Genomic DNA, 27,350 nt, shown 5'->3' with positions numbered 1-27,350 from the left:
CGTCCCCCACTCCACCAGATCCTGTGTCTGTGCAGACCGAGGTGTCCCATGGAGCCGAGGAGACTGTGTCCTTGCTGTCAGCGGTTTGGGTTTGGGGAGGGAAGGACGCACTTCTTAGCCTGAGTTAGTGAGCACTGTCCTTTTTTGAAGTTTTTAATAGGTGCCCTGTAGAAGGGCAATGTATGCGTTTTATTCAAGTTTTGGTTTCATGCCCTTATTAATGCGCATGATTCAGCTAATCACTGTCCTAAAGGGGTTCACGTCTGCAGAAGCAGGTCTGTTATATATTACATAGAAAAAAAGAAAGAAAAACGATGCTTAGCTTCTCTGTGAGGGGCTTTGCTCAGTCAGCTGGGCTGCAAGGCTGATAAGAGGTTGTGCATCTTCAGCATTAAACTTTAATCTACTTAATTTGGATATCCTACTCTTATTACTTTAATGTTGAATCACATTACGATGAATAGGAATGTGAGTTAATAATAATAGTAATAATAATAATAATAATAAGTTCAACTTATATAGTGTCCAAACCTAAGGATGCTTTACAAAAACAGGGAGAGGGAAAAAACAGCATAGAAGGAAAAAGCTACTGGTCGGAAAATATGGAATGTCTTTACCATTGATTTAAAGGAAGTTAAAGTTGAGCAACTGCAAAAAGGTGGAGTAGGAAGAGAGTTTCAGAGTTTAGAGACACCCAAGGTAGAACGTTTGGTTGAGGGGACAGTAAGAAGACCAAAGAGCAAAGACAGTGGGAATTACAATACAGAGAAATGAGTTCAGACAGATATGAAGAACACAGACCATGGAGAGCTTTGAAGGTGAAGAGAAGGATTTTATATTTAATCCTAAACTCAACAGGAAGCCAGAGCAGCTGCTGGAGAACAGGAGTAATGTGTCCTGTACGCTTCCTAGCTGCAGAATTCTGGATGTATTGGAGACGATTTAGTAGTTTAACTGGGAGACTATATAACAATAAGTTGCAGGAATCAATGCGTGAAAGAATAATTAAGGCGTTTACTAACATTTTAGCATCGTCATCACTAAGCATGGGATGTAATTAAGCAATACTGCATAAATAATAAAGCTTTCATGCTAGCTTTCATGACTAGCTTAATATAAGAGTCAAAGGTGAGAACAGAGTTAAGGATTAGGCAGCCAAGGTTCTTAACAGAGCGGGCACGTCTGATATCAACACCATCAATATTGACCTAAAAATTTGATAAACAGGAAATCAATGTCTTTGTTCCAACCAGCAAAACTTCCAGCAAAATGTCTGAATTTGATTTAAGGAAGTTTTGCTGCAACCAGGTGTTTAACTCCGCAATGCATGCACTTAAAGAGTTGAGGTCCATTGACACCCCAGTAACTAATATACAATATATGCAAAAAATTATTAGATTTTATCTATGGTTAGTGGTCAGAATCTGTGAGAATTTATTTTTTATTTTTTGTAAAACAGGCAAGCGAAACAGGCAGAAACAGGCAGACTGACAGACTGACTGTCAGTCTGCCTGTTTCGCTACAGTGTTCCCACTCACCAAGCTACTGATTGCTCACACCTGTTTTCCCCTGTATACATACCCCTCATTTCCTTCCTGTCCTTGCTGAGTATTACACCTAGTTTACTAGCTTTCATACAAAGTGTTTCTTGTTTTGTTTATCGTTACCAATCTGTTTTGATTTTGGCCATCCCTTCCCCTTGCCTATGTTCTATTTATTGCCTTGTTATCGACCCATTTTGTTTATCACCTCGCCTTTTTTCCTTAACTCTTATATTGGATTTTCTGTGTATAACCCTGGACTGCCTCACTATCCTTTTTGGTATGTTGTTTATTTATGCTGCTCTTTTGTTATTGACCCTACCTGTCCATCTAAATAGCTTAGCCCCATTCAAAGCTTAACCTTAGCCCCATTAATAAATATCAAATTATAAAAGGTGGCCCCGAAGCCAATGAAACAGCAGTGCTTTATAAATCTAGTTGAAGACTGTATAATTTTTCATATTGATGCCACTGTAAACTAATTTGAAATTACTCTTTTTATTAGATGTAGCTCATTGAAACAAGCGTTAAAGGTCTCACTTAATAATTTTTCATATTAACAGAAAGCATAAGAAGGACATATTCTTAAGGCTAAATATATAATCTATTAAGAGATTAAAAAGAATTACATACTGGTGTAATTAATTACATAGTTGAGAATGGAATGACAACTTCTATTCCTTCCACCAACACCTTGTCCTAACAGCAAATGGCACTAGAGAGTGTGTGTGAGAGAATCATAATGTTTTGTCAGTTAGATTTAATGAAGCTGTACATAAAGCCATTAGTGACAGAGCAGGATGTCGTGCGGTGCTATACACCATATGTGACAAATCCTCTTTCTGACATATGTCACAATTCTATTTTTAACACTCGGTGTTGCATCATACTGATGTTCCTTCAACAAACACTGGGTTAAACCAGCTGTCTTTAGATCTTTAGATAATGTAGATAACAGGAATATGCGATTGATTCTCTATGGGTTTCTATCTAATGTTTAAAATTTATATTAACTAATTTGTGGATAAAATTGTTGAATTAGTAATAAAGGTTTATGTGTGGCAGTGATGAGATATATATTTGTTTATTTTAACCGTGGTACTGTGGTATGCAACAGAAAGTGCTAAGATAATGTTGAGAAACTTAAGACATTTTAGAGTAAAAAAAATCAACTTAAGCTGTCCATAAAATTCCATTATTTTTTCAAAAGAATTTTGCATATTTATTGTTAGTTTTTTTTCTATTTTGCAAATAATAAATATTTGATATATACTTTAGTATGTAAGTATATGTATTGTAGTAAGCCATTGTTTACCTGTAAAATATGCTTACTCTTTATAATGGGCTAAAAGCCAATTTAATAATCAGTTTTCAAAGTCTGTTTTAAAAATTGTTAAACTCATGAATGTATTCTGTGCAACAGAGGTAACTCTTGTTTGTTCTTTTCTGGGATGGTCCTGCTGAGAGCCAGTTTCATTATAACTTTTTTCATGGTCTTTGCAACTACACGTCAGTATTTTCAAAGTGACCCTGATTTATGTTCTTTTCTTTACTTAGTTGGGTAGTTCTTGACATAATATGGATTAAAACATTACTCAAATAGAATTTACTTAAGAAATTCGAGTAATTAACTCTTGACCAGGCACAGCTGTTAACTGAAAGCCATTACAGGTGATTAACTCAAAGCTGACTAAATTATAAGGGGTGCAACACTTTTTTTTCTTGTTTACTAAATAATTCAATATGTTTTTGTTCATAGTTCGAATGACTTGAGTATTAATCTACAATGCAGTACATCCTAAAACAATAAAATAGCACGGAAGTTAAGGTGTGTCCAATCTTTTGTCTGGTACTGTATGTTAAAAAGTAAAATAAGACGAAAACTTCTAAATACCCTGCCTAAATACAAAAATAAATTAATACTATGATATACTACTAAATTTTAAATACCCTGATATAAAGGCTCTGGAAAAAATAAGAGACCACTTAAAAATGATTGAGTTTCTTTGATTTTATCAAATTGAAAACCTCTGGAATATAATCAAGAGGAAGATGGATGATCACAAGCCATCAATCCAAGCTGAACTGCTTGAATTTTTGCACCAGGAGTGGCATAAAGTTATCCAAAAGCAGTGTGTAAGACTGGTGGAGGAGAACATGACAAGATGCATGAAAATGAACTCTAAAACGTTATAAATATGAACTTGTTTTCTTTGCATTATTTGAGGTCTAAAAGCTCTGCATCTTTTTCGTTTTTTCAGACATTTCTCATTTTCTCCAAATACATTTGGAAGAAATTTATTTGGAGAAAATGAGAAATTTGGGAGAAATGTTGTCCATAGTTTATAGTATAAAACAGCAATGTTCATTTTATTTAAACATATACCTATAAACTGATTTAGAGGTCTCTTAATGTATTTTCAGAGCTGTAGATTTCGTCATGCTGCCCTGCTTCTCCTGCTGCTGTGTAAAAGGCTAAAAATCTTACTTTTATTTTTTCTTCTAGCTGTAAGACGAAGGTGTACCCGGACGACCTTCCCAATACTAGCATTGTGATAGTTTTCCACAATGAGGCGTGGAGCACTCTGCTGCGCACTGTGCACAGTGTCATCAATCGCTCTCCAAGACATCTGCTGGTGGAGATTCTACTGGTGGACGATGCCAGTGAGAGAGGTAGGGCTCTCTGAAATAATAAGCTGAGCTTAACTGTGTATTTATTTCTGCAAGAGGAACTGTATGAAACATAAATACTCAGAGGCCATCCCAGCTCTTTCCCAGCTTTCTCACATTGCTGTGGTTTTGAGGTGAAAGCACAGAGAGTAGAAGTGAAAGCTTGGTTTTGAGGTGAAAGTACAGAGAGTAGAAGTGAAAGCTTGGCTTACCACACATTCTCTTCTCTTTGGCAGATTTCCTGAAGAAGAAGCTGGAGGATTATGTGAAGACCTTGGAGGTGCCGGTGCGGATCTTGCGGATGGAGCAGCGCTCCGGTCTGATCCGGGCCAGGCTAAGAGGTGCTGCTGCTACAAGAGGCCAGGTCATCACCTTCCTGGACGCGCACTGCGAGTGCACGGTGGGCTGGCTGGAACCTCTGCTGTCACGGATCAAAGAAGACAGGTGGGTTTGTCCGCTTCGGCCAAAAGAGAGCTTAGAAAGACTACAGTAGTAATGCCAGTAGAGTGTTCAGTGCTTTTACTGAATGATCAGTAGCAAATTATAGTTGTTTTTATTGTTGTTTTTGGAAGTGCTGGGCCTTTCCACTGCTGTGTAAAACAATGAATATAAATAGAGAAATCAAACAGAGAAGAGCTTTGTGTTTGTGCTCTGTTTAGTCGCACACAGCGAGATGAATGCATTATTAATAGATGCTCAGATGGCCAGTGTCGCTGCTGTTGACAGGGTGAATGTCTGATTTATTTATTCTTTTAGTTTCTGTTGTCATGTAGTAATTCAAAGTGTATAATTTATAGCTTTAGGCCTTTCTCATGCTCCTGAATCTAAGTAGAACATGACTACTCTGTACGCTGGTTCAGTTTGGCATGGCACATCATCACAGATGATCCTAACGTCTGAGGGAGTGTCTGGACCAGAGGTTCAGTGAAGCAAGGCTCATGTGTTTGTTAACCTGTATTTAGTCTATTTAGTTTTATTTTCACACTCCAGTTTAGTGAGTGCACTAAAGAACTTTGCTACATTCTGTCATTTTCGCCTACATGAGCTACAACTCTCTATACTTCATACACTAAAACACTAGGGATGCACAATGATATCAGAATTATAGCAGTATTATATCCGTTTTTTTTTTTTTAAGAATAATCGGTGTCGGCTATGGCCACTATTTTAGTGGTACGGTACGGTATGTAAAAAATTGTATAAGATGAAAACGTCTAGATGTCCCAGTCTAAAATGAATAAATGAATACTATGATATACTATTAAACCTTAAATACCCTGATATACAGCTCAGGAAAAAATAAGTGACCACTTAAAAATTATGAGTTTCTTTGATTTTACTAAAATGAAAACCTCTGGAATATAATCAAGAAGAAGACGATAGATCACAAGCCATCAAACCAAACTGAACTGCTTGAATTTTTGCACCAGGAGTGGCATAAAGTTATCCAAAAGCAGTGTGTAAGACTGCGTTAATCTAACACTCCAGCTAGAGCTTAGATTGGGCAAAAATCTTCAAACTGTAATTAAGAGCGCGGACCTGATTTAAACGCCATATTTTTATAGTAAGTAAAGTTACAGCAATAAAACAGAGATATAAAAGTTTCACCGCAGCAAGGGACGAGGACGTGAATCACTTATCTAACCAGCCTTTACTGATTTCTGCTCCAATAACCCTTTCAATAACCTCCAATAGCCTTTAATAGTCTTCAGTAGCCTTCAACAGTCTAACCTTGCAGCCGTGGTGTGTCCACTAAACTCCGTAGTTATAAACATCCTGAGGTTAGCAGCGCGCTAACTGACCTGTTTATAATGTAATCCCAGCAGTGACTCCGTGACGCCCAACCAGCTCCATGTCTCACTGGTTGGGCTGAAAGATGAACTGTAGAGAGCTGTATTATCCAGTTAGTTGGGTTAAAACCTTTATTTCATACACAAATGAACTGCAGAAACTGTAAAAACGCTCCAGACTGGCTGAGCTGAGCCCTGTAGCCCGTGGCTGGGCTGTAGCTCTGACTGGGTAAAGACAGCGGGGCTTGTTTTGCTGCTGCTGCAGCTCCTGCTAGTGGTTGGATGAGGAACTGCAGCTTCCTGTAAGCGAGCCCTTTCACCGCCCATCCACAAACAGCACTGCTTAACTGCTTAACCCTAAACTCCGGATCATCTAAAATCAAAGGAACATTGGCCGATCGCCGAGACCGTATTTTGGCTGAAAAATTGGCCGATACCGATACACTGCCGATTGATCGTCCCATCTCTAACCTCAATCATTTTTGCTGATCCCAGTATTTTCAGTTATGTTTATCTTAGCAAGAAGAGTCAATTAATGTGTTTTAAAAACAGGATTTTTAGTTTACTTAGGTTTGATTTATTTGGGATTTAAAAAAATGTTTTTATTCCAAAGTTAAAATTATAATGATATAAGAGTTCACTGTTTTTTAAGGAGTATTTGCATTACTGTGCTATTTATTTTAATACTTTATAATTGGCATAATAGTGTCCTAACATAACAATATTATTGTTTATCACAATTTTTTTGGGACAGAATATAATCCGAACAAATATAGTTATTGTGACAAGCAGAATCTACAGTCACAGTAGATACAGGGGTAGTTAAGGGGAATCGTTTGTGGCTGTACTGCTATGTGATTTTCATTTCATTTCACATTTTTTCTTCTGGTGCTGAATGGTTGATAACAGCCTGTTCCAACTTCCTATAATTAGCTCAGAAAGTCTGACCTGTCTGGAAAAGAGTTTTAACACCTCAGACATACCATAGAAAACACCATGCTTCCACCTCTACTGTTTTTTCTTATTCAGAACTAATGTTGGTCTTTTAAAAGCTCATTTAGACTGCCTATTTAACAGTTTAGTTTTTTTTTTTTAAAGAGTACTATGCCTCTTTTGGTCTCTGAATGCTTTACCATTTTAGTGCCTCTGAATTCTCTTCTCTGGCTTTCTCTGGTTTAGTCTGCTTCTCCATTAGAAGATGTGATTCACTCTCTTTATATAAGTGCTGTGCGTCTGTCTGACCTCCCTCTATATTCCATTTACATCTCACTGAGGAGAAGCTTAAGGTGCTGTGGAATTACATTTAGCGTGAATATCGTGTTACACACACCCACAAGCTTTTACATGGGTCCTTTATGGGTTATTTAAGTCAGCACTTAGATAGACATATTAGAAACTCTTTAGACACTTGTTATACAGAAGAAATCACGACTGAAAAAGCATACTGGGGCTCTTTAATGTCTGCTTGGTATAACTGTGTCGTTATATAGTTTAAATTTTTATATTCTGATCCTTACTTTTTGGCATTGGCCCGAGTGTCACAAACACGGATTCTCAGCTGCTGCAGAGGCAAACTATTCAAGAAACATGCATAAATGTATGTAACACAGGCTCTGTGATTCTTGGGCATCTGTAAACTGTTTGTCTAGTTTCTACTGTATTTGTCCAAAACCCCTCAATTCGGTTGTAAAAAAAATAAGGGACCTCTTAAAAATGATCGGTTTCTTTAATTTTACCAAATTGAAAATCTCTGGAGTATAATCAAGAGGAAGATGGATGATCACAAGCCATCAAACCAAACTGAACTGCTTGAATTTTTGCACCTGGAGTAGCATAAAGTTATCCAAAAGCAGTGTGTAAGCCTGGTGGAGGAGGACATGCCAAGATGCATGAAAACTGTGATTAAAAACCAGGGTTATTCCACCAAATATTGATTTCTGAAATCTTAAAACTTTATGAATATCAACTTGTTTCCTTTGCGTTATTTGAGGTCTGAAAGCTTTTCATCTTTTTGTTATTTCTGCCATTTCTCATTGTCTGCAAATGAATGCTTTATGACAATATTTTATTTGAAATTTGAGAGAAATCTTGTCCGTAGTTTATGGAATAAAACAACAATGTTGATTTTACTCAAACATATACATATAAATAGCAAAATCAGAGAAACTGATTCAGAAACTGAAGTGGTCTCTTATTTTTTTCCAGAGCTGTATACATTATAGTGAACACTATTCCAGACATTAGTGCAATGACAATTTTTACAGCACTAGTCTTGAGTTATAAAAGAGAATTCCAAGCGTTAACCAAGTCTTGTTTGTTCTTTAGATTAATTAGCTCAGAAAGTATTACCTACTTTCTTAAAAATGAGAAATTGATGATTTATGTTTATCTGCACCTGTTCTACTGAGATTTGGAGTTTGTACAAGTTTTTTACAAGTTTTTACAAGCTCAACTCTTTTTGCTGAGATAAATGGTTGTGAATAATGTGCTTAGGTGCCCAAAATGCCTCCTGGATCTTGTTAGAACTTAATAATAAATCAGTTTTGGGCCAAAGGTATGACAAGGACTCTGCACTGTGAGAACTTTCCTTAAGAACAAAATTAAGTCCAATTCTAGAGCTACATTCATATGAAACATTTATTCTGGGGAAGATATGACTAAGTGCATGAGTTCCTGCCAAGAAAGCAGTTTTTTTCCCAACCACCTGAAATTTGGAATGCTCTTTATGAGCTTTTACGCAGCTTGATGGTGGGTAGAGTAAGGTCAGCTGAGTCATTTGTATAAAGCGTTTCAAACTGAAATTGCTTATTACCATCTCAGTTAGACCAATTTCTGTGGCTTCAGTGACCCCATCTGTTTTTAAGGGATTTGATTAAAATTCTGTTTGTAATGTAAGTTTTTTGTTGCTGTTCTAGGAAAGCTGTGGTCTGCCCAATCATTGACGTCATCAGTGACGAGACTTTTGAGTACATGGCGGGCTCAGACATGACTTATGGAGGATTCAACTGGAAGCTGAACTTCCGATGGTATCCAGTTCCTCAGCGAGAGATGGACAGGCGCAAAGGAGATCGCACCTTACCTGTCAGGTGAGAACTGATAACTTTGAGTGATCATCTTCACAAGAATCACAGGTGCTATCGAGGAGTTTCATTGGCTGACAGATAGGATTATCACTGAGAATGCATTTAGACTCACTGTAAAAAATGTTTTTTGGCAGTGGCCACTTCTTTGGCTTTTGTGTTTTTCAGCTCAGACCCGGTCAGAGAGCTTTATTTCTTTCTCTCTCTCTCTCTCTCTCTCTCTCTCTCTCTCTCTCTCTTTCTTTCTTTCTCTCTCTCTCTCTCTTTCTCTCTTTTTCTCGCTCTCTATCTCTCTATCTCTATCTCTCCCTCTCTCTACCATCATGCATTCTTTATTCCAGCACCCTACATTGATCTACCCTCAAACATTCAAATATATACTATTATTTTAATTGACACCACTAATATACATATAATTGCATTTTACATTTCCTACATTAATTTCCCACATTTTATTTACATTTAAATATCCACTTTAAAAATTAGCGTCTGAAGAAAAACAAATGCGATTAATCGCAGTTAATCACAGAATTTTGTTGTTTAATCGATTGACACCACTACTTTTCATATGTTTTTTTTATGCTACTGTAGCCAGGTTTAGCCATTTCTTTAGAAACACAAAGCAATTGCAATATGTGTTTGTCTGATTCCAACCACTGAAAACCTCCCTTACTGCTGTTGTCCATTTTTATCTTTTCCTTTACTTAAAAATCACATGAATTCTGATCTGGCTGTTCAGATGGAGTCACATTTCTGCAGATATCAATACGACAAATGAAATCGGGCCAAATCTTAACTGAACTCTCACATTTAGTGTGTTTTATGCTGTTCACATATCCATAGTAATAGTAATAACACATCAGTGACATATCTGACGGATTTCGACCCTTTTTGCCTGCTGTATGAACAGAGTCTAAGTGTATTATTGTATTATTAGTAATATTAGAATAAACACAAATAACAGTAATTATATGACTTGTGAAGTGTTCAGCTGGAGATCACACCTTCACTGTCAGCTGAGAAATAATGATTTTTTGTTTAATCATATAATAAAATTGGAATGGAAATGGTTTTCCTCTTGACATATGCAATGATAAGTAGGTAAAGTCAAGCAACCTTTCCCACAGGTCAGGGTCACATGACGTGGCCCGAAGGTCTTACACATTAGGTTAAGCCCATTATAGACACCGTAAGAAGAAACCTCTGACTGTGAGGTTTTCCTGTTACACTGACACACTCAGCTTAATTTAGAAGCTCTATCTCTTCCCGGCTCGGCTTTTTCAGGTAATTTACACGTTTCAGACTGACTCTTTAATGATGGTGGAGCACAGCTGGGAGGAAGTAGTGAGTCATTGATGATTTTCTATCAGAGCTGTCCGGTGCTGCAGGAGATTTCAGTTGCATTTTTTTTGTATGCTTATCTCTTTTAAACCCACTGTGCAAGTCCTGTGTTTATGTCTGTTTACAATACCATCAAACTCTGGGTTATTTTTAATGCAAAGTCCAGTTTGATTACAGACAAAGGGAACACTGCACACACTGTTTAAGTCAGTCATACAGTAAATAATTAACCATCAGTCTGACGAAAAATAATAATGTTTAGCAGATCTAGTCAGAAGGCTTCACCTTGCTAGCCTGATTGCTAACATTCGGTTCATCACAGATAACACTCTGAGGCTATTCAGTTTATTTGCATCTGTTAAATATATGGTTTGAGAGTCTATCACAATGTCAGATTTTAAAAATATATTTATTTATATATAATACAGGAATATATACAAATACAGGACATTTCTGACAAACATAAATTACCCAACATGATTATCTTGATGATGCTCCTATTGTATTTTTGACTGGAGTAAAATATATTGTAAAAGTAATCTGGCACTGAGGCATATACATATTATTATACTCATACATATATGATTCACTTAAACATTATAGTAAAAAATATATATTGGGCTGATATAAGAAAAAAAATAAGAACATTTCAGCTGAATTTTCTATAAAATTTTGCTGAATTTCAAGGAGCAAAAATGTTGTAACATTTTTATTTCATTTGCCTTATTATATTTCACCTCCTGTAATGCTGAAACCATAGATTGTACAGTTTACTTCTATTTTAATGGCATAAAATACCAATATTCAGATTTTTTTAAATATCTGGGTATGTGTGGATTGATCTTAGACTTATCTAATAATAAATTGCTAACATAATCAAATACAACGTAAATTTTACCAAGCTTAAAATGTAACTGCAAATGCAAATTTAATCAACAATGTATGTGTGTTCTAAGTACCTTAGTAACTTGCATCAGAACCCAATGCCAAGTTCACAATTGTCAACATATTAAAATATATTATATGTCTTTACAAAGTATGTGAATCATTTTTTTTCTTGTATCTTACAGTTCTGTACAGAACACTTCTGGTAAAAGATCTAGTGATACATAATTGAGAAACAATAACGGAGCTCATGCAATCATGGAAGCAATTTGTGTTGATCTGCAACTGATTCCAGAACAAGGCAGCTAATTGAATTTGATGTAATTAGGTTTGTTAACAGTGACTCCAGCTCTCTGTCTCATATGTCTAGACTGAAGTACTGTTTCTTTTGTCTGATAGTTTTTCTAACCAAGGCTAAGTGTATCAAATACATAATATCTTTGATTTATTCACAATGGATTTTTTTTGTCATCTTTTATGGAGAAACTAAATTAGGCATATTGTGAATATTGATGAGATTTTAATGCACCTCTTTATGCAGCACTGTTTGCTGAAAATTGTCACGGTCATACATAGTGAATAACACCTTTGCCCATGTGGGAGAGTAGTGCTCATTTCATTGTTCAAGCTGAATATATATACAATTAAACTCTTGATGCTGCATTTGCCTATAATGTCAAGTTGTTATAGATATGAACACTAAGCACAGTCTCTGACTCAAACAGCACAACAGAAGAATACAATTAGTGTTGTAGTTAGCATTTTCTTGCATAATCTTAGTGGTAACAAGTTTACCTCGAGGTCTCAGTGATTTAGTGACTTAAATAAAAACAGTTTGCCACAAATGATGGGTTAAAATATTCTGTATGTGGTTAATCTGTCACGTCCTTTCCTTGTTCCCTGTCTGTTTCTGTGTCTATGTGCTCTTTTTGTGTTTATTTGTAGCTCCGCCCCAGTCTCGTGTTCCTCCACATGCTCCTGTCTGTGTGCTTACCTGTTCATTTGTAGCTCCGCCCCCCTCGTTACCTGCCTTCAGGTGTTTCTTTTTCCTGTCCCCTTCTGTGTGTTTAAATATAGTTCCCTTTGTTTCTGTCTCACTTGTCCATGGTTGTACATTCTCACGTCAGTGAGGTTATATGTTCCGTTGTTTTTTCTTGTCTCCATATATTCAGTGTTTATTTGTTTCTTGAGTTATTTGTTTATTTTGTGTTTTTCAATAAATTCTCGCACTTGCGTCTCGTTCCTGCTCCCTATCTGACATTATCAAAAAAAGGATAAACAAAAATAATAAAATCATATACACCTAGCTGTACTTCTAACAAGTTTGGTATTTCTGTTGCTTAGTGCAAAAAAAAAAAAGTAGAGATTCTGAGTGGTCCAGCAGTCTAAAGCGCTGCTACTATGAAGATCGCCAGTTCGAATCAGGTTCATGTAGCTTGCTATCAGCCACCGAAGCCCTGAGAAAGCACAGTTGGACTTGCTCTCTCTGGGTGGGTAGATGCGTTCTCTCTTCCCACATCACTTCAAAGGGTGATGTCGATCAGCACAGGCGTCTGTGAGCTGATGAATCAAAACCGAGTTGCTGCGCTTTCCTCCCAGTGCGCTGTGATGCTACTCAGCAATTCTACATCTGCAGCAGTTAGAAAAGAGAGGCGGTGGCTGACTTTACATGTATTGGAGGAAGCATGTGCTAGTCTTCACCCTCCTTGTGTTGGGGCACCGCTAGTGATAGGGGGAGTCCTAATAAGTAGGTTGGGTAATTGACAGTTTAAATTGGGAACCACACATGAGTGGAAGTACTAAAGTATTTAATATTTTTGTACTAAAATATTTCAAGTTGTCTTTTCTAAAATTAAAAGTGAAGTACTGAAAGTAAAAGTACAGTAGTGTATTGTGTAGTTATTACAGAAAGCAGTGGAAAGTTCTCAGCAATAAAGGCAGAATGAGAGCAGTAACGTATTCTTATAGGATCAGCTCGATCAATTGATTCACTGAATCATGGGGAATTTCATCAAACCCGGTGACAGTGCAGAGAATCTACCACTCTGACTTTAGTGATAAAAGTGATAAAATGATTCCTAACATAAAAGTATTAAACTTATCCAACATATGTAGTGAAGTAAAAGTGGAAGGAGGAGAATTAGAAAATAATACTCCGGTAGACACAGATACAGTATTTTAGTACCTACATACAGTAGTGAAGTACTTCTACTTTACTAAACATTTCTGTTAAAAACACATACAGATAAAGATCGCATGGCATTAGGTTTGTAACGATAATTACACAATAATCCTATAGTTATGATATCGCCCATTGTGTGTATTTATGTGTTTGTTTTTGTAAGAATGAGCACAATGACTAATGTATCAATAATGGCACCCTGCATTTACACAGAGTGGACTGCGATGGACAGTGCTATTCTAGATTTTTTACAGGCAGTACAAATGTCCCAAAATATAATTTTGCCAAACTATAATTAATAGTTAAAAGTAAAAAAAATCATTATTTTTCTATTATTGTACCAGCGGCATAAAAAAAGTCATAACATAATAAATAATAAAATAATATTTTTTTACTAAAATTACTTGTGCATCATTATATAATCCAAATAAACATATTTGTTGGGACAGACAAAATGTTTTCCTCTCAAATACAAATATGAACCTCAGACTCTGCTCTCTGGAACTCCCTGCTGAAGATTTAAGATTGGTTAGTTAGTTCATAGTATGAGCAGTTAAAACCTCTAGCAGAGGAAGTCTGTTACTGTGAGGTTCTACTGTTACGTGGTAATATACTCAGCCTAATTCAGTACCTCAAGCGCTCAGTGTGAGCTCACTCTTCAGGTAATTTGCATGTCTCAGAGTGAGTCTTTTTGAAAATGCAGGAGAGCTGGGAGGAAGTCGTGAGTCATTGTCTTCAGGAAGGCTGAGAGTGTATCACTGCTGTTGGAGCTACTGGAGCTGTCCAGTGCTGCTGGAACTTTGAGCTCTTGAGCTTCTGACAGAGCACTAAGGTTCTCATTCTAACATGCTATTTATTTAGCTATAAATGCTATAAATTGTTTTTTTTTTCTGCTTTTTAATCCCTAAAAAGCATATTATAGATCTAAATAAGTTGATAAAAAGGAATTTCACCTCTTAAAATGTATGGTATTGCTTTTAAACATTGGTGTGGAATTACTTGTGTCTTATATTTATGCTGTAATAGGAGTATTAATTACTTTCACTTTTTTACAGATGTTAGCCTGAAGCTGTGGCACCATGCTATTAATATACCGTATTTTTCACTCTATAAGGCGCACTGTATTATAAGGCACACCATCAGTGAATGTCTATTTTTTTTGGTCTATTTTTATACATAATGCGCACTGGATTATAAGGCACATTTTAAGAGACACTATAAGGTACTTCTAACTCAGCAGGTCTCACCGCTGTGATGGGGGGATAGCTTACTAAGTTAAGTAAAGCGAAGCTAAGTAAACAAATCTGTATTAAAAAAGTCTTTCTTTCGAAGTCAAACGAGTGCTGCATGTTAATCTACACAGATTTCTCTCCTGAAAACTGTTTATTTGGGTGAGTAAAGTGCTTTTGTTTATTTACAGTTACAAGCTTAGATTCTCAAATTTCTCCAGCACCAAGGCTGGAGTAGCATTAGCATTAGCGGCTAACCGCTCCAGCAGTGCTTACCGGGGTATAGGAGCAGGCTACAGGCTGATAATAGTCCACTCTTAATGTGGAAACAGCGTTTAGCAGCTAATGCTAATGCTACTCCTCCTAGATGCTGGAGAACTAAACTGAAATTTCTGTATTACTCTGTACTTCAGTGGAGTGGATTTACTGCTCGCACTGGATGGAGGCACACTGTTGATTTTTGGGAAAATTAAAGGATTTTAAGTGCGCCTTATAAATACGGTAAAAAATACGGTATATGGTACACTTAGGGTATTTTCACACCTATCTTCTTTGGTACTTTTCTAGATTATTCAGAATTGCAGATCAATCAGGAAGTTGAGCCAGTCTTTAAACAGAGAAACAGTAGAAAAAAGAATTTGTGGTTTGTCGAAATCCGACTTTTTTTGTCATTCAGTATCATTTTTCAGCCGGTATAGACATGAACGCTTAGACTGTGATTAACCCTTATTTATAAACAGAAATGAAAGTAATCCAGGGATAATCTTTACACTCGCTCTGCTGTGGGGCCGCATGTATGTGAGGCGAGCCAGATTCTGACAGAGAGCTAGAGTTTCTACAAACCAATTAATATAAAGTAGAGAGACGCATAGTGTAGCTGATGACAACAGCATGAAATTACATTTTTTAGTCCGCTCACTAAACTGTTGTATAAAACCAAAACTTACCAGACTTAATTAATACAATGTAACAAAGGCTAAGTTCACATTACTAGGCTGAAGTGACTCAAATCAGATTTTTTTTTGCCCAATGTGGCTCAGATCTGATTTTTTTTTATAGGTGTGTGAACGTGACAAAATCGATTTTTTTCAAATCAGATTTAAGTCACTTTCATATGTGGTCCTAAATCGGATATCTCTTAGTACAGCGGTGCAGCTATGGCTGCAAAAACAGCAAAAGCAAGCCGCCTGATCTTTTTTCACCTCCTCGACCTGAGCAAGTACTTCAAACCACTCCATCAAAAGATGCTCCACATATGAGCTGCTAAATCATCCATTTTTTTTTCTTTATAGAGCTATGAGTCATCCCTTAAATATGACGTTTTTTTGTTGGTGGTGAAAAAGGCGACGTTTATACACGTATCAATGTGTGCATGTGAGGTGTTTCAGGGACAGATTTATTTACATCATACACAGATACAGATCATTTACATCTGTGAATGTAAATCGTCAAGATGGCCCAACCTGATCTGAGCAAAAAATCTGATTTAAGCAATCTGAACTTTTTACCACACCTCCCCAGGTAAGACTAATGCCATTCAAATATTATGCTTAAGAAACAAAGTCAGAAATCAAAATAGAATGGAGAATAATGTAAAAGTGAAGAAGTGTTCCCCCAGTTCTGTATACTTTTTAGAGCTACATAGTTAATTACACTAATAGCAGTAAAATAAAATGCCACATCCATTTAAAACACTCTCAAATCATTAAACAGATTAGATGCGTTTTCAGAGCTGCACCCTTATCCATTTAGTTTAGCTGTTTAGCAGAAGGTGAGATCAACAGCACGTCATTATGATTTAGCCCTTTAGATCTTCATGCTTTTTAGCTCTTATCCAGTCTGGCACCTGAGGGAGCTGCTCTCTCTTGGCAGCCATCTGTAATCACTGCCAACCATCTCCAGCTCGGATGAAGCACCTGCACCCCGAAAATGGAGAGAAAATGCAGTGCTGAACCTGAGGGAGAGGTTCTCCTCTGAGAAATTACTCATACCACACTGATGGGTTTTAAATGGGACGAGTTAGAAAAGCCAGGCATGATCAGTGAGCTGTCTGCAGTGGAATTAGCATCTTCTATCTGTCAGAGAGACAGCGGGTTAAGATGCTGAAAATAGTAGTGGTAGAATTTAAAGTACACGCATTTATATCTTTTGCAATGTGTGATCATTGCTAATCAGTAGACTTTTTAGGTTTGTATTTTATTATATACACAGTTCTGAAAAAAATTAAGAGACCAGATTTTGCTATTTATAGGTATAGTGCCCTCCATAATTATTGGCACCCCTGGTTAAGATGTGTTCTTTAGCTTCTCATAAATTGAGTTTTGTTCAAAATAATATAGGACCACGATGGGAAAAAAAAGTAAAGTCCAACCTTTAACTCAAGTAAATTTTAAGGGGGAAATAAAATCCCTGACTAAGAAATAATTATTCTTCATAAAATCACCTGTTCCACAATTATTGGCACCCCTAACAATTCTTAGGAAATAAATTTAATAAAAGTATTTCTGTCACTTCTACAGTAGTTTACGAAGTTGATCAGAGTATGTAGGAACATTTAATTAGTAATTCACAATTTCCTGTTTCCCTGGGGTATAAATATGACGTGACAGAGGCCATTTATCTTCAACATGGGAAAGACAAAGGAACATACCATTCAAGTGAGGCAGATGTGTGTTGACCTTCACAAGTCAGGCAATGGCTACAAGAAAATCGCTACTCGCCTACACCTGTCCATATCTACTGTCAGAGGAATTATTAAGAAGTTTAAAACAACTGGAACAGTGGTAAACAAGCCTGGACGAGGATGCAAGTTTATTTTGCCACCACGCACAGTGAGGAGGATGATAAGAGAAATAAAAAGTTCTCCAAAGCTCACTGTTACAGAATTGCAACAAATGGTAGCTTCTTGGGGTCACAAAGTCTGCAAAACAACCATCAGGCGCTATCTACATGCCAACAAGCTGTTTGGGAGGCATGCACGGAAGAAACCATTTCTCACTCACAATCATAAACGCAAACGTTTGGAGTTTGCTAAGCGGTACTGGGACTTCAACTGGGACCGTGTGCTTTGGTCAGAGGAAACAAAGATAGAGCTTTTTGGCAACAAATGCTCTAAGTGGGTCTGGCGTAACACAAGAGCTGAGTATGCAGAAAAGCACCTCATGCCCACTGTGAAATACGGCGGGGGATCAGTGATGCTGTGGGCCTGTTTCTCTTCTAAAGGCCCTGGGAACCTTGTTAGGGTGCATGGCATCAGGAATGCTCTAAAATACCAGGACATTTTAAAACAAAATCTGGTGGCTTCTGCCCGAAAGCTGAAGATGGGTCGTCACTGGGTCTTTCAGCAAGATAATGACCCTAAACATGTGGCCAAATCTACACAGAAATGGTTCACCGCACACAGAATCAAGCTCCTCCCATGGCCATCTCAGTCCCCAGACCTCAACCCCATTGAAAACCTGTGGGGTGAGCTGAAGAGGAGAGTGCAGAGGAGAGGACCCAGGTCGTTGGATGATTTAGAGAGAATGTGCAAAGAGGAATGGTCAAAGATCCCTCTTTCTGCATTCTCCCATCTTGTGAAACATTACAGGAGAAGATTAGGTGCTGTTTTGTTGGCAAAAGGGGGTTGTACAAAGTATTAACATCAGGGGTGCTAATAATTGTGGCACACATGATTTGATGTTAAATAATTATTTCTTAATGTGGGATTTTTTTCCTACTGAATAAATTCACTTGAGTTAAAGGTTGTATTTTACTCTTTTTTTTTTCATCGTGGTCCTATATTATTTTGAACAAAACTCAATTTATGAGAAGCTAAAGAACACATCTTAACCAGGGGTGCCAATAATTATGGAGGGCACTGTATATGTTATAGGTATAAGTAAAATGAGCATTGTTGTTTTATTCTATAATTTACTCTTAATAAAGAATATTGTCAGTTAGAGCATTTATTAGCGGACAATGAAAAATGGCTGAAATAACGAAAATTATGCATCTTGGCATGTCCTCCCCCACCAGTCTTAAACAGCTGATTACACACTACACATAACTTTATGCCACTCCTGGTGCATGAAATCAAGCAGTTCAGCTTGGTTTGATGGCTTGTGATCATCCATCTTCCTCTTGATTATATTCCAGAGGTTTTCAATTTGGTAAACTCAAAGAAACTAATCATTTTAAGTGGTCTCTTGTTTTTTTCAGTGTTGTACATACAGGCCCAAATCCAATGTTTTTTTAGCTTTATGTGACATGTTTTCTGTATGGCAGTGCAAACAACAAAATACACACTGTTTTGTGGGAAATAGTGTGTGGGAAGGACATGTGGAGGTGAAATAATTATAATTAAATAGAATTAAATAGAATTATTCACCTTAAATAAACATATGAATAGAGTGTCCTCTCAGCTGCTTGTCCACATAGACCTGTTTTTGTTACATTGAGATTAAGGCTATATGCAATTCGTTAAGTTTCTTATCAAGATTTCCTAGATTTCTGCTAGGTTTGACAATTGCTGTTGCAAGGCGGCTGCCCAAACCCCTCCCCATCCCCTGGTAACAAACAAAAACGGTAAATCACCATCATTGGAAAACCCTGGCAGTATGTTAATTAATAGTGAAGTGTGAAGTGATCTGTTGTTAAAGCGCTGCCTTATGCATTTCCCACAAGTTTAATGCAAGGTTCTTCAGCTTTCAGTGAACATGGCAAAAGTACACACAAGACTAGCTCCTGTTCCATGACATGTAGCATTTGATCAGCTTTCTCCGATTTGTTAAATCTGTGTACACTTTTGCTGCAGAACTCCCACCATGGCCGGCGGCCTGTTTTCTATCGACCGGAGCTATTTTGAGGAGATTGGCACCTACGATCCTGGAATGGACATATGGGGAGGAGAGAACTTGGAAATGTCTTTCAGGGTAAGTTCACGACTTGATATGCGATGGCAGCCAACAATGAAATTACTGCTAATAGTGACCGTGATTGGCAGCTCATGATGGTGAAATTGACTGGAACAGCCAAACCCAATTAAACTGCCACGGCACTGATGAAGCCGCACGTTTGCTGCATCGCTTGTCGGCTATAATTCACAACAAGTTGGGTTGAACGTGAATTTGAGTTATTTTGATAGTGGGGCTTTAAAATGATGATGGTAATTACCAGGAGCTGTGGTATAAATCTGATAAATATATTTGGAGCGCTTTGTGTCTAGATTTGGCAGTGCGGCGGCTCTCTGGAGATCGTCACGTGTTCTCACGTGGGCCACGTGTTCCGGAAAGCGACACCGTACAGCTTCCCTGGTGGAACGGGTCAGGTGATCAACAAGAACAACAGGCGATTGGCTGAGGTCTGGATGGATGAATTCAAAGACTTCTTCTACATCATATCACCAGGTAACACTTTATTTTTCTGTTGTGTTCTAAAATATATGAATAAAGCATAACAATATGGTCCGCCTCCTTGTTTGTACAGCTTTTATATTTTTGTAACTCCACTAGTGCTGGGCGGTATGACCAAAAATGTATATCATGTTATGTTTCAATATTCTGATTGTTTCACACTATATCACTGTATTTTTTAGTTGACTGGGCTTTAATATAGGGTTAATATAGGGTTGTGACTGTACTATTAGAAGTGCATATGATATAAAACAACTATATACAAAAAAAGCTTTAAATGAAGGCTTTGGTTACTATAGGGTTTACTTTGTACCAGATAATTTTACAATATATGAAGAAATCAGACTTCGTTATCAGAAAAACAGCTGAAGCATTTAAACAATTGACCTTTAAAAGAGATACAACAGCAAATAAATATTTTAAATAGTTCCATAAACACTATACATGGTCCTAAAATACTCAAAATGTAAGTATTCAAAGAAATATTTCTCAAAAGCTCAAGTAAAACATAAGTGTAATATCAATTTGTTATTAATAAAGCCATTAGAGGCATTACAGTATTAAAACCAACCGCAATTCCCTTCTTTTTCCAGCTAACATATCAATTCAATTCAGTGTGCATTAATACTGTATTATCCTTTAAGCTACAATATCAATATATTTAAAAGGACTATAGTTACTTCTCTTGAAGTTTATTTGCACCTCATATCCAGAGTTTTAGGGATTTTTTTTTTATTTATGCTGAATAAATGATTCTGTATCCAGGATCGATTCTGGGCTTGTCTCGGGAAAGAGAGGAACTTTTTTCTAGGCTGTGAATCGGTTGCGCAGTTCTATTCATCTCTTTTCTGAGTGAATGAACGCTGTTTGCTCTTGTTTTTCTATGGTACTTGGCTAAAAATACTGATACATTGAGGAACAACAGCAGGAGTTCCTCAGATAAAGTTCTCTTCTCATTTTTCTTCAGGAAGGACAGAGTGTTTGACTCCACAGAGCTGAGCTACCAATACTATATATATACTACTGTATTAGCTTGTTTTGCTAATTGGCTAGCATTAGCTAGCAAGCTGTATCTGCTTCTTTATTGGTGCTGTTCTATTCATCTTAAGTTCCTATATGATCAGTGGAGCTGAATAAATGGATAATGGGTGTAGAAACAAGGAGGATGTTCATAATGCTATTCTTGATCGGTGTATTTTTGAATGCAAAAGTCATTTCTGTAGTTCAGAGTCCAGTTTTACATTCAAAAGTCTACAAAAGTGCTTCACTTTTCTATTGCAGTTTCTGAAATATTACTTGGACATGAGCTGATTTACTCAGCGTGAACCTGCACATGACTAAGACCTGTTGCTTCTCGTTCGTGAGCCTTGCTCTCGGAGTAATTACGTGTCTCTTGCCGTCTGCTTGATTATATTCGAGCAATGCCTTGTGTTGTCTATAAATAGCATGGCTGGATGATTTGCATCCATGGCAGTGCTCTTGCGGAAGAGAGTAATTATGTTAGTGCTTAAACTCCTGGACCAGTGCTGAGCTCCCTGCATGCGACTCCACTCAGAAAACACACTGCGTGGTACTACAGATAAAAAGAGCCTCAGAATTACTCTATAGTAGCTTGACTATTACAGATGGTTATTTTTGACTGTCATTAGATCTGCTCTAGGAAAAAATATTTTCTGTGTTTTAAATGTCAGTGTGAAGGGCATCTGGTTGCTTGGTTTAGGTTTTAAGATGGATATCCCCCCCAAAAAAGATTGATGTCTGTGCCTGTCTCACATTTAAACTCCCAACTCTGTATTAAACCTAAATAGTACGTTTGTGCATCAGAAACCAGATTTGATTACATCTGATACTTTATCACACCTATTAATCTGGTTGTGGAATTAGAAACCACAATTTTAAATTCCAGAAAAAAAAGATTTATGAGATTGTGATGCGATGTTGAGCACTGCAGTCAAATCCATAAGCCCTCTGTTATTAGCTTTATCAAATTTTATATTATATCCCCCCATTCTTTGGAAACAAATACACTACCCATAATCCTAAATTGAGGTCCACCAGTCAGAGATGTTTGTCTTTAAATGTTTCACATTTTAACTGTTATTTCACTGGTAGTTGTGTTGTATGTGTGTCTTGGAGAACAAAAACTAATCTAATATGATGACTAATTGACTTGGTCAGATAAAATACAACTTAATATTTGATTAGATAGTTGACTATAAACTGTAAATTCATTGTCAAAGTGTAACCATGGCAGTGTGGAATACAGTTTTACTTTTGCTGTAACATTTTACAGTAATAATCTGCTTGAATTTTTTGCACAAGGAGTGGCATAAAGTTGTCCAAAAGCAATGTGTAAGACTGGTGGAGGAGAATACCTCCATATACCTATAAATAGCAAAATCAGAGAAACTGATTCAGAAACTGAAGTGGTGTTTTAGTGTGAGGTGTGGGAGTCTCAAATGGAAATGAGTGCAGTGTAATAAAAAAAAAATAGTCCACTCAACCGTTACATTACAAGCCATGTCAAAATATGCCATAAATGTAGCAGAAACACAAGCTATTTTATAGTAAATGCTAAAAATGACTCCTTCACAATTTGTCTCTTTATTTTTTCCTTCTAATTCATAAAATTGTGGGAAAATTAGTTTTGTTATATTTTATACCTGCAACTGGGGTGGACGATATGGTCCTAAAATAATAGGACAACATTTCAGGATATTTTTGTGATAACAATATTCTTGGGGATATGACGAAACATTGAATTAATAAAACAAGTATTAGGAGATTAAACTACTACAACAAAATGAATGAACATAACAATTTATTTGGTAATATGATTGCATTGCACACCACTAATAAAAAAAATGATTTACAGTAACAGTAAAAAATTAATGATCCAGCATGTCATGATACTAATTATGCATTCCATATATGCAGGATTTAATTAAAATATGAAACGCAAAAATGTACCCTGATGGCCCATATGCCTCTAAAATAATGATATTTCAGGGGTTATTTTCCAAAATTTTAGCAACCTCTACCTGCCACTTTGCATTCTTGGTGTTACATTTCGACAGGAAAATATATTGGAATTTATTTATCTTCTATATGTGGGGGGTTGTCATTTAAACTGTGGATAATTTAGTAAGGCACTTTATCTTTATAGTCTTTTTGCTAGATAGCAAATGAAGTTTCTAAGCTTTGTTACTTTTGATTAGTTGATAAAATGAATAATTGATTATATATTTTAGTAATCCACAGATTATTCAACATAAAACCCTAAAAAGACATGATGGCAAAATATATATTTTTTCATATACTACATATTGTCTCTGTCCAATGAACAGCAAGTATCTCCAAAACAGCAACTTTACAGGAGGAAGTCAATGTAAAAAGTGTTTTACAGGTCATTTTGAAGAGTTTCTATTGGTCCATTCATCAATAAAGTTTGACACAGTTTGTGTGTTTAAATTATGTAGTAAAGAGATAAGAGAGTTACTTGTTTTTTATTGGACAGTGACAATATATAGTCTCATAGAATTATTTTCAAAGCTGAAAATGTTGATCACTAAAAACATATTACAAAAAGCATAGACCTATTCAAGTTCTACTCTCTGAATTATAATTCAGTACATACGCTTAATAAAAAAAAAAGTCAAATTAATTGCAACATATGTTTCATTTAGACTTCTAGACGCTGTGTGCCTCTTGCTTCATTATCCAGAAGCAATAGCTTTTATTTTCACAGCAGTTAAAACTGTCACTGACTGACGTGTGCTGTTGTCTGTTGCGTTTGTATTCAGCTCGGATGTTAATTCTGAGCGCGCTCAGTCAGCTCAGACCTCCCACAGTGTCACTCACTGGAGTTTCTCTGTTACTCAGCATGTTACTGTAGCACATCAGCCTAAACATTTTCACTTAAATATCACACCCATCAATCTCGCTCTTTTCTGCTGAAGTCGGCCTTTCACACACGTCTGCACACAGTCCAGATTTCTCCGTGTTCAGCAGGGATCAGCGGGACCTGTGTCTCACTCTGCTGCTGAATCTGCCATCTTTTATTCATGCCTGGCTTTGTACTAAGTGTCATTCAACATGCAGTGAATCACTCAGTTCAGCTCTGCTGCTCTCGTATTCATGAGCCGCTCACTTCCTGCTCCCACAGGAGATGTGGGTAACGTAGTTCAGCTGTAGCGCGGTCCTGCAGCGGGGTGAGAACTCTGCAGCATCTCTGTACCAGCGAGTGATATGATTTATTCCTGATTGCTGCTGCTTCTGCTGCAGGTATCTGCAGTCGGCTGGAAATGATCTCGGGTGCTGCCGGTGGTATAAGAGGAGTAGTTGACTGGAGTGTGGAGGTGGGGGACCAGAGGTGGAGGGATTCCTGGAGAGCTGTCCCAGTGGAGGGAGGGCTCTGTGCACATGATAAATGATCTTGTAATGGGGGTACAGAAAGCAGCAGGATAACCCTGGGTGGTCTGGGCATTTTGGGGCTGCATCTGTTGCAGAGAAATGGCTAGACAGAAAGTAGTGTGCTTTGAATTTAGTCCTAATGTTTGAAGAGAACCATTACATGCCATATATGTATAGTTATGTATGGATATAAAAATGTAGGCTGAAATTGACTCTTTATAGTTAATCTGCAAAATAGCATCTAAGCCAGAACATCCGGACCAAAAAGGCAGAAAGGACAGAAAAAGAAAAAATTGTATAGAGAAAGAGAAAGAGAGAGAGAGAGAGAGAGAAAGCGGGAGGGAGGAAGAAATTGATACTTAATGGAGACAGATAAATGGATATAGGCCTGAATGAAAGGACAAGATGAAAGGCAGTATGGAAGGACAGAGACAGCATACAGTCTGTTATACGCAGAAAGAAAGCTTCAGCTGAGGTTTTCTACCAGAACGTGAAACGTGCTAATCATCCTTCTTATTTTTAAATATATTAAACTTGCTTTACTTCATGATATTCCATGGTGTTTATGAAGTAAATATAAAATATTAGAAAATCATCTAAAAAGTTAATTTATTTACATTTAGATGTCCGCTTTTACTCTTTCTACCAAATCTTTACCATCATTACCTGCACATCTATAAATACACCAATCACAGTTGATAAACTTAATAAAGAAGATAATAAAGATAATAAAAGCAATACAAAATGGTCAAGCTTTAGAATTAGGGCTAAATTTTGATTGCAAGACCGTTTGTAATCACCTGTAAGCTGGCAACAGGATCATGAGCACCTAAGGGTTTTTGATGTGTTCCATGAAAACCCATGCCTTAAATGCTATGTCTGGCCTGATGTGAGAGCACAAGGGGGACTTATCCAATATTATGGAGGTGGTATTAATGCTGTGGGTGTTTGGTGTTTTTTTTTTTTTTTTTAAGCCAAGAATAAATAAAACTAGTGAAGATCATTTTTCCAAAATTGTTCCTGTCTGTTCCATGATTCCCATAAAGAGTGAGAGAGTTTGAGCTATTGAGCCTGTTCATTTTCTATGAATGCTCCAGTATTGTGGATTAATTTCTTTTTTTTTTTATCTCATTAGGTCCATAATTATGATGAAATTCTGGTTAAAGATTTTTTTTCTCTTAATGTTTTTTTTTATAAACGTAGCTTCATATTTTACACTTTGTTTTATTTTTTTTATTGCACTGTACTACCTGTTGTTGAACAGCTGTTATTTATTTGCTTATTTATTTATTTATGTATTTATATGCTTCATTAATAAATTGAACATAACATCAAATATTTGGAAACTGCTGATGAACATAGCGAATTATGATTGATGACATTTGAGTTACTTTTCTGTTCATCCCATATTTTCTCTTGTGTTAATTTATCATATTGGCTTTTTGTGTAGGTAGAAGTATTTTCTGTATGGTTTTAGACCATGTATGTATATTGTATTCTTTATTTTAAGAATGTGACTCAGGACTACTTGTATTTTATATTACAAAATGGAAAAACAGTTATATTTGGTATGTAATGATTCAGCCTCTTTAAAGGAACCTTTAAAATTACCGTAATGCACTTTTTAAACTCAGTTGGGACAGTGAAGAGGAAGTATGATATGGAAGCCCCCTCTAGTGTTCAAGACTGAGTCATGCATTGTGGTTCACTTTCACTGTGGAGTCTAATTAGCTGTGCCTATTTTCAGCAAGTATCTCAAAGATTTATATCAGACGTTTTTTGTCTATATTGTTATGTTTATTACGATGTAAAGGCAAACACTAATAACTCTGATTGCAGGTCAGCTGACTTACTCTTCCAGAAATAGACCATTGATTTAGAAGCTCCACTGAATCACAGCCAGCAGAGTGTGTGCAGTTCATCCAGGGGACACGGGCTCTACACTGGGAATGTTGTGGTCCAACTGCTGCCAGGCTCTATTAGCTTTTAGTGACCAGTTTAATTATTGAATTGTGAGGGGACATTGTTATCCCCAAATCACAAAACTCATACTTCCCCTAATGTTGGCGAACACACACTGTACAGACAAAAGTATTGGAGCACCTGCTCATTTGCTGTTTCTTCCTAAATCATAATGAATAGTATTAAAAAGGTTGAAGAGTTTATTTTGCTTTAATTGCAGTAACAAAATTCTCCAGTGTTCAGGGTAGGTGTGGGTATCATCACTGATTTACCAGTTTAGATTTTGATTCACAAGGTCCTAATTTGATTCAAAATCGATTAATTTAGAAAATTATAAGTCATTAAGTTATAATAAAAAATGCAGTTTTAATATATGTATGTAATTTTACAAGGAACATTCAAACTTCCATTATTAAAATATTAGTGTTCATATTTTATAGACTTAACAGAACAATTATATTAGTTTTTTAATATCAATTAATTTAGCTTAGTTAATTGTGACCTCGTGCTTCACATCTTTATACATGTTTGGAATGGCCACTTTACTCAAATGTTTACGTGTGGGTAAAACATAACGTGCTTCCAGAACATTAATGAGGCTTCGGACATTGCATGCTTCATAAACGTATTTATTTGCAAATAAAAGTGTGAAATGTACTCATACCCACAAGTTCAGATGTGATACTGGGGGTAGTTTAGCGCGCCAGTAGTGCTTGGAAAACCGGCTAAAGGGGGATTAGCTTAACCAGTGATTTGGCTAAACCGCTAGCTAACAGTGGATTCAGCCGGTCAGGTCTTACCTTAAATAAAGCACAGAGAAAACAACACTGGACAACAACCTAAAATGTTTTAAATGTACTAGTT

General features: G+C 36.7%; 1 protein-coding gene across 4 annotated transcripts in view; it reads left to right on the top strand.

Moving 5' to 3' along the window:
• The window catches only part of galnt13 (UDP-N-acetyl-alpha-D-galactosamine:polypeptide N-acetylgalactosaminyltransferase 13), an 83,300-nt gene that overhangs the window by 30,832 nt on the left and 25,118 nt on the right, over window positions 1-27,350 (top strand). For all 4 annotated transcript variants that reach the window (XM_049485019.1, XM_022680376.2, XM_049485018.1 and 1 more), the window contains exons 4-8: window positions 4,048-4,214; window positions 4,448-4,655; window positions 8,917-9,087; window positions 19,514-19,631; window positions 19,925-20,105. In XM_049485019.1, coding sequence (XP_049340976.1) covers window positions 4,048-4,214; window positions 4,448-4,655; window positions 8,917-9,087; window positions 19,514-19,631; window positions 19,925-20,105 — 845 coding nt within the window. The remainder of the gene's footprint in view (window positions 1-4,047; window positions 4,215-4,447; window positions 4,656-8,916; window positions 9,088-19,513; window positions 19,632-19,924; window positions 20,106-27,350) is intronic.

The sequence above is a fragment of the Astyanax mexicanus genome, chromosome 11 (genome assembly GCF_023375975.1).
Source record: "Astyanax mexicanus isolate ESR-SI-001 chromosome 11, AstMex3_surface, whole genome shotgun sequence".
Classification (NCBI taxonomy): Eukaryota; Metazoa; Chordata; class Actinopteri; order Characiformes; family Acestrorhamphidae; genus Astyanax; species Astyanax mexicanus.
Note: the sequence above shows the minus strand (reverse complement) of the source record. Positions and strands in the feature narration are given on the sequence as shown.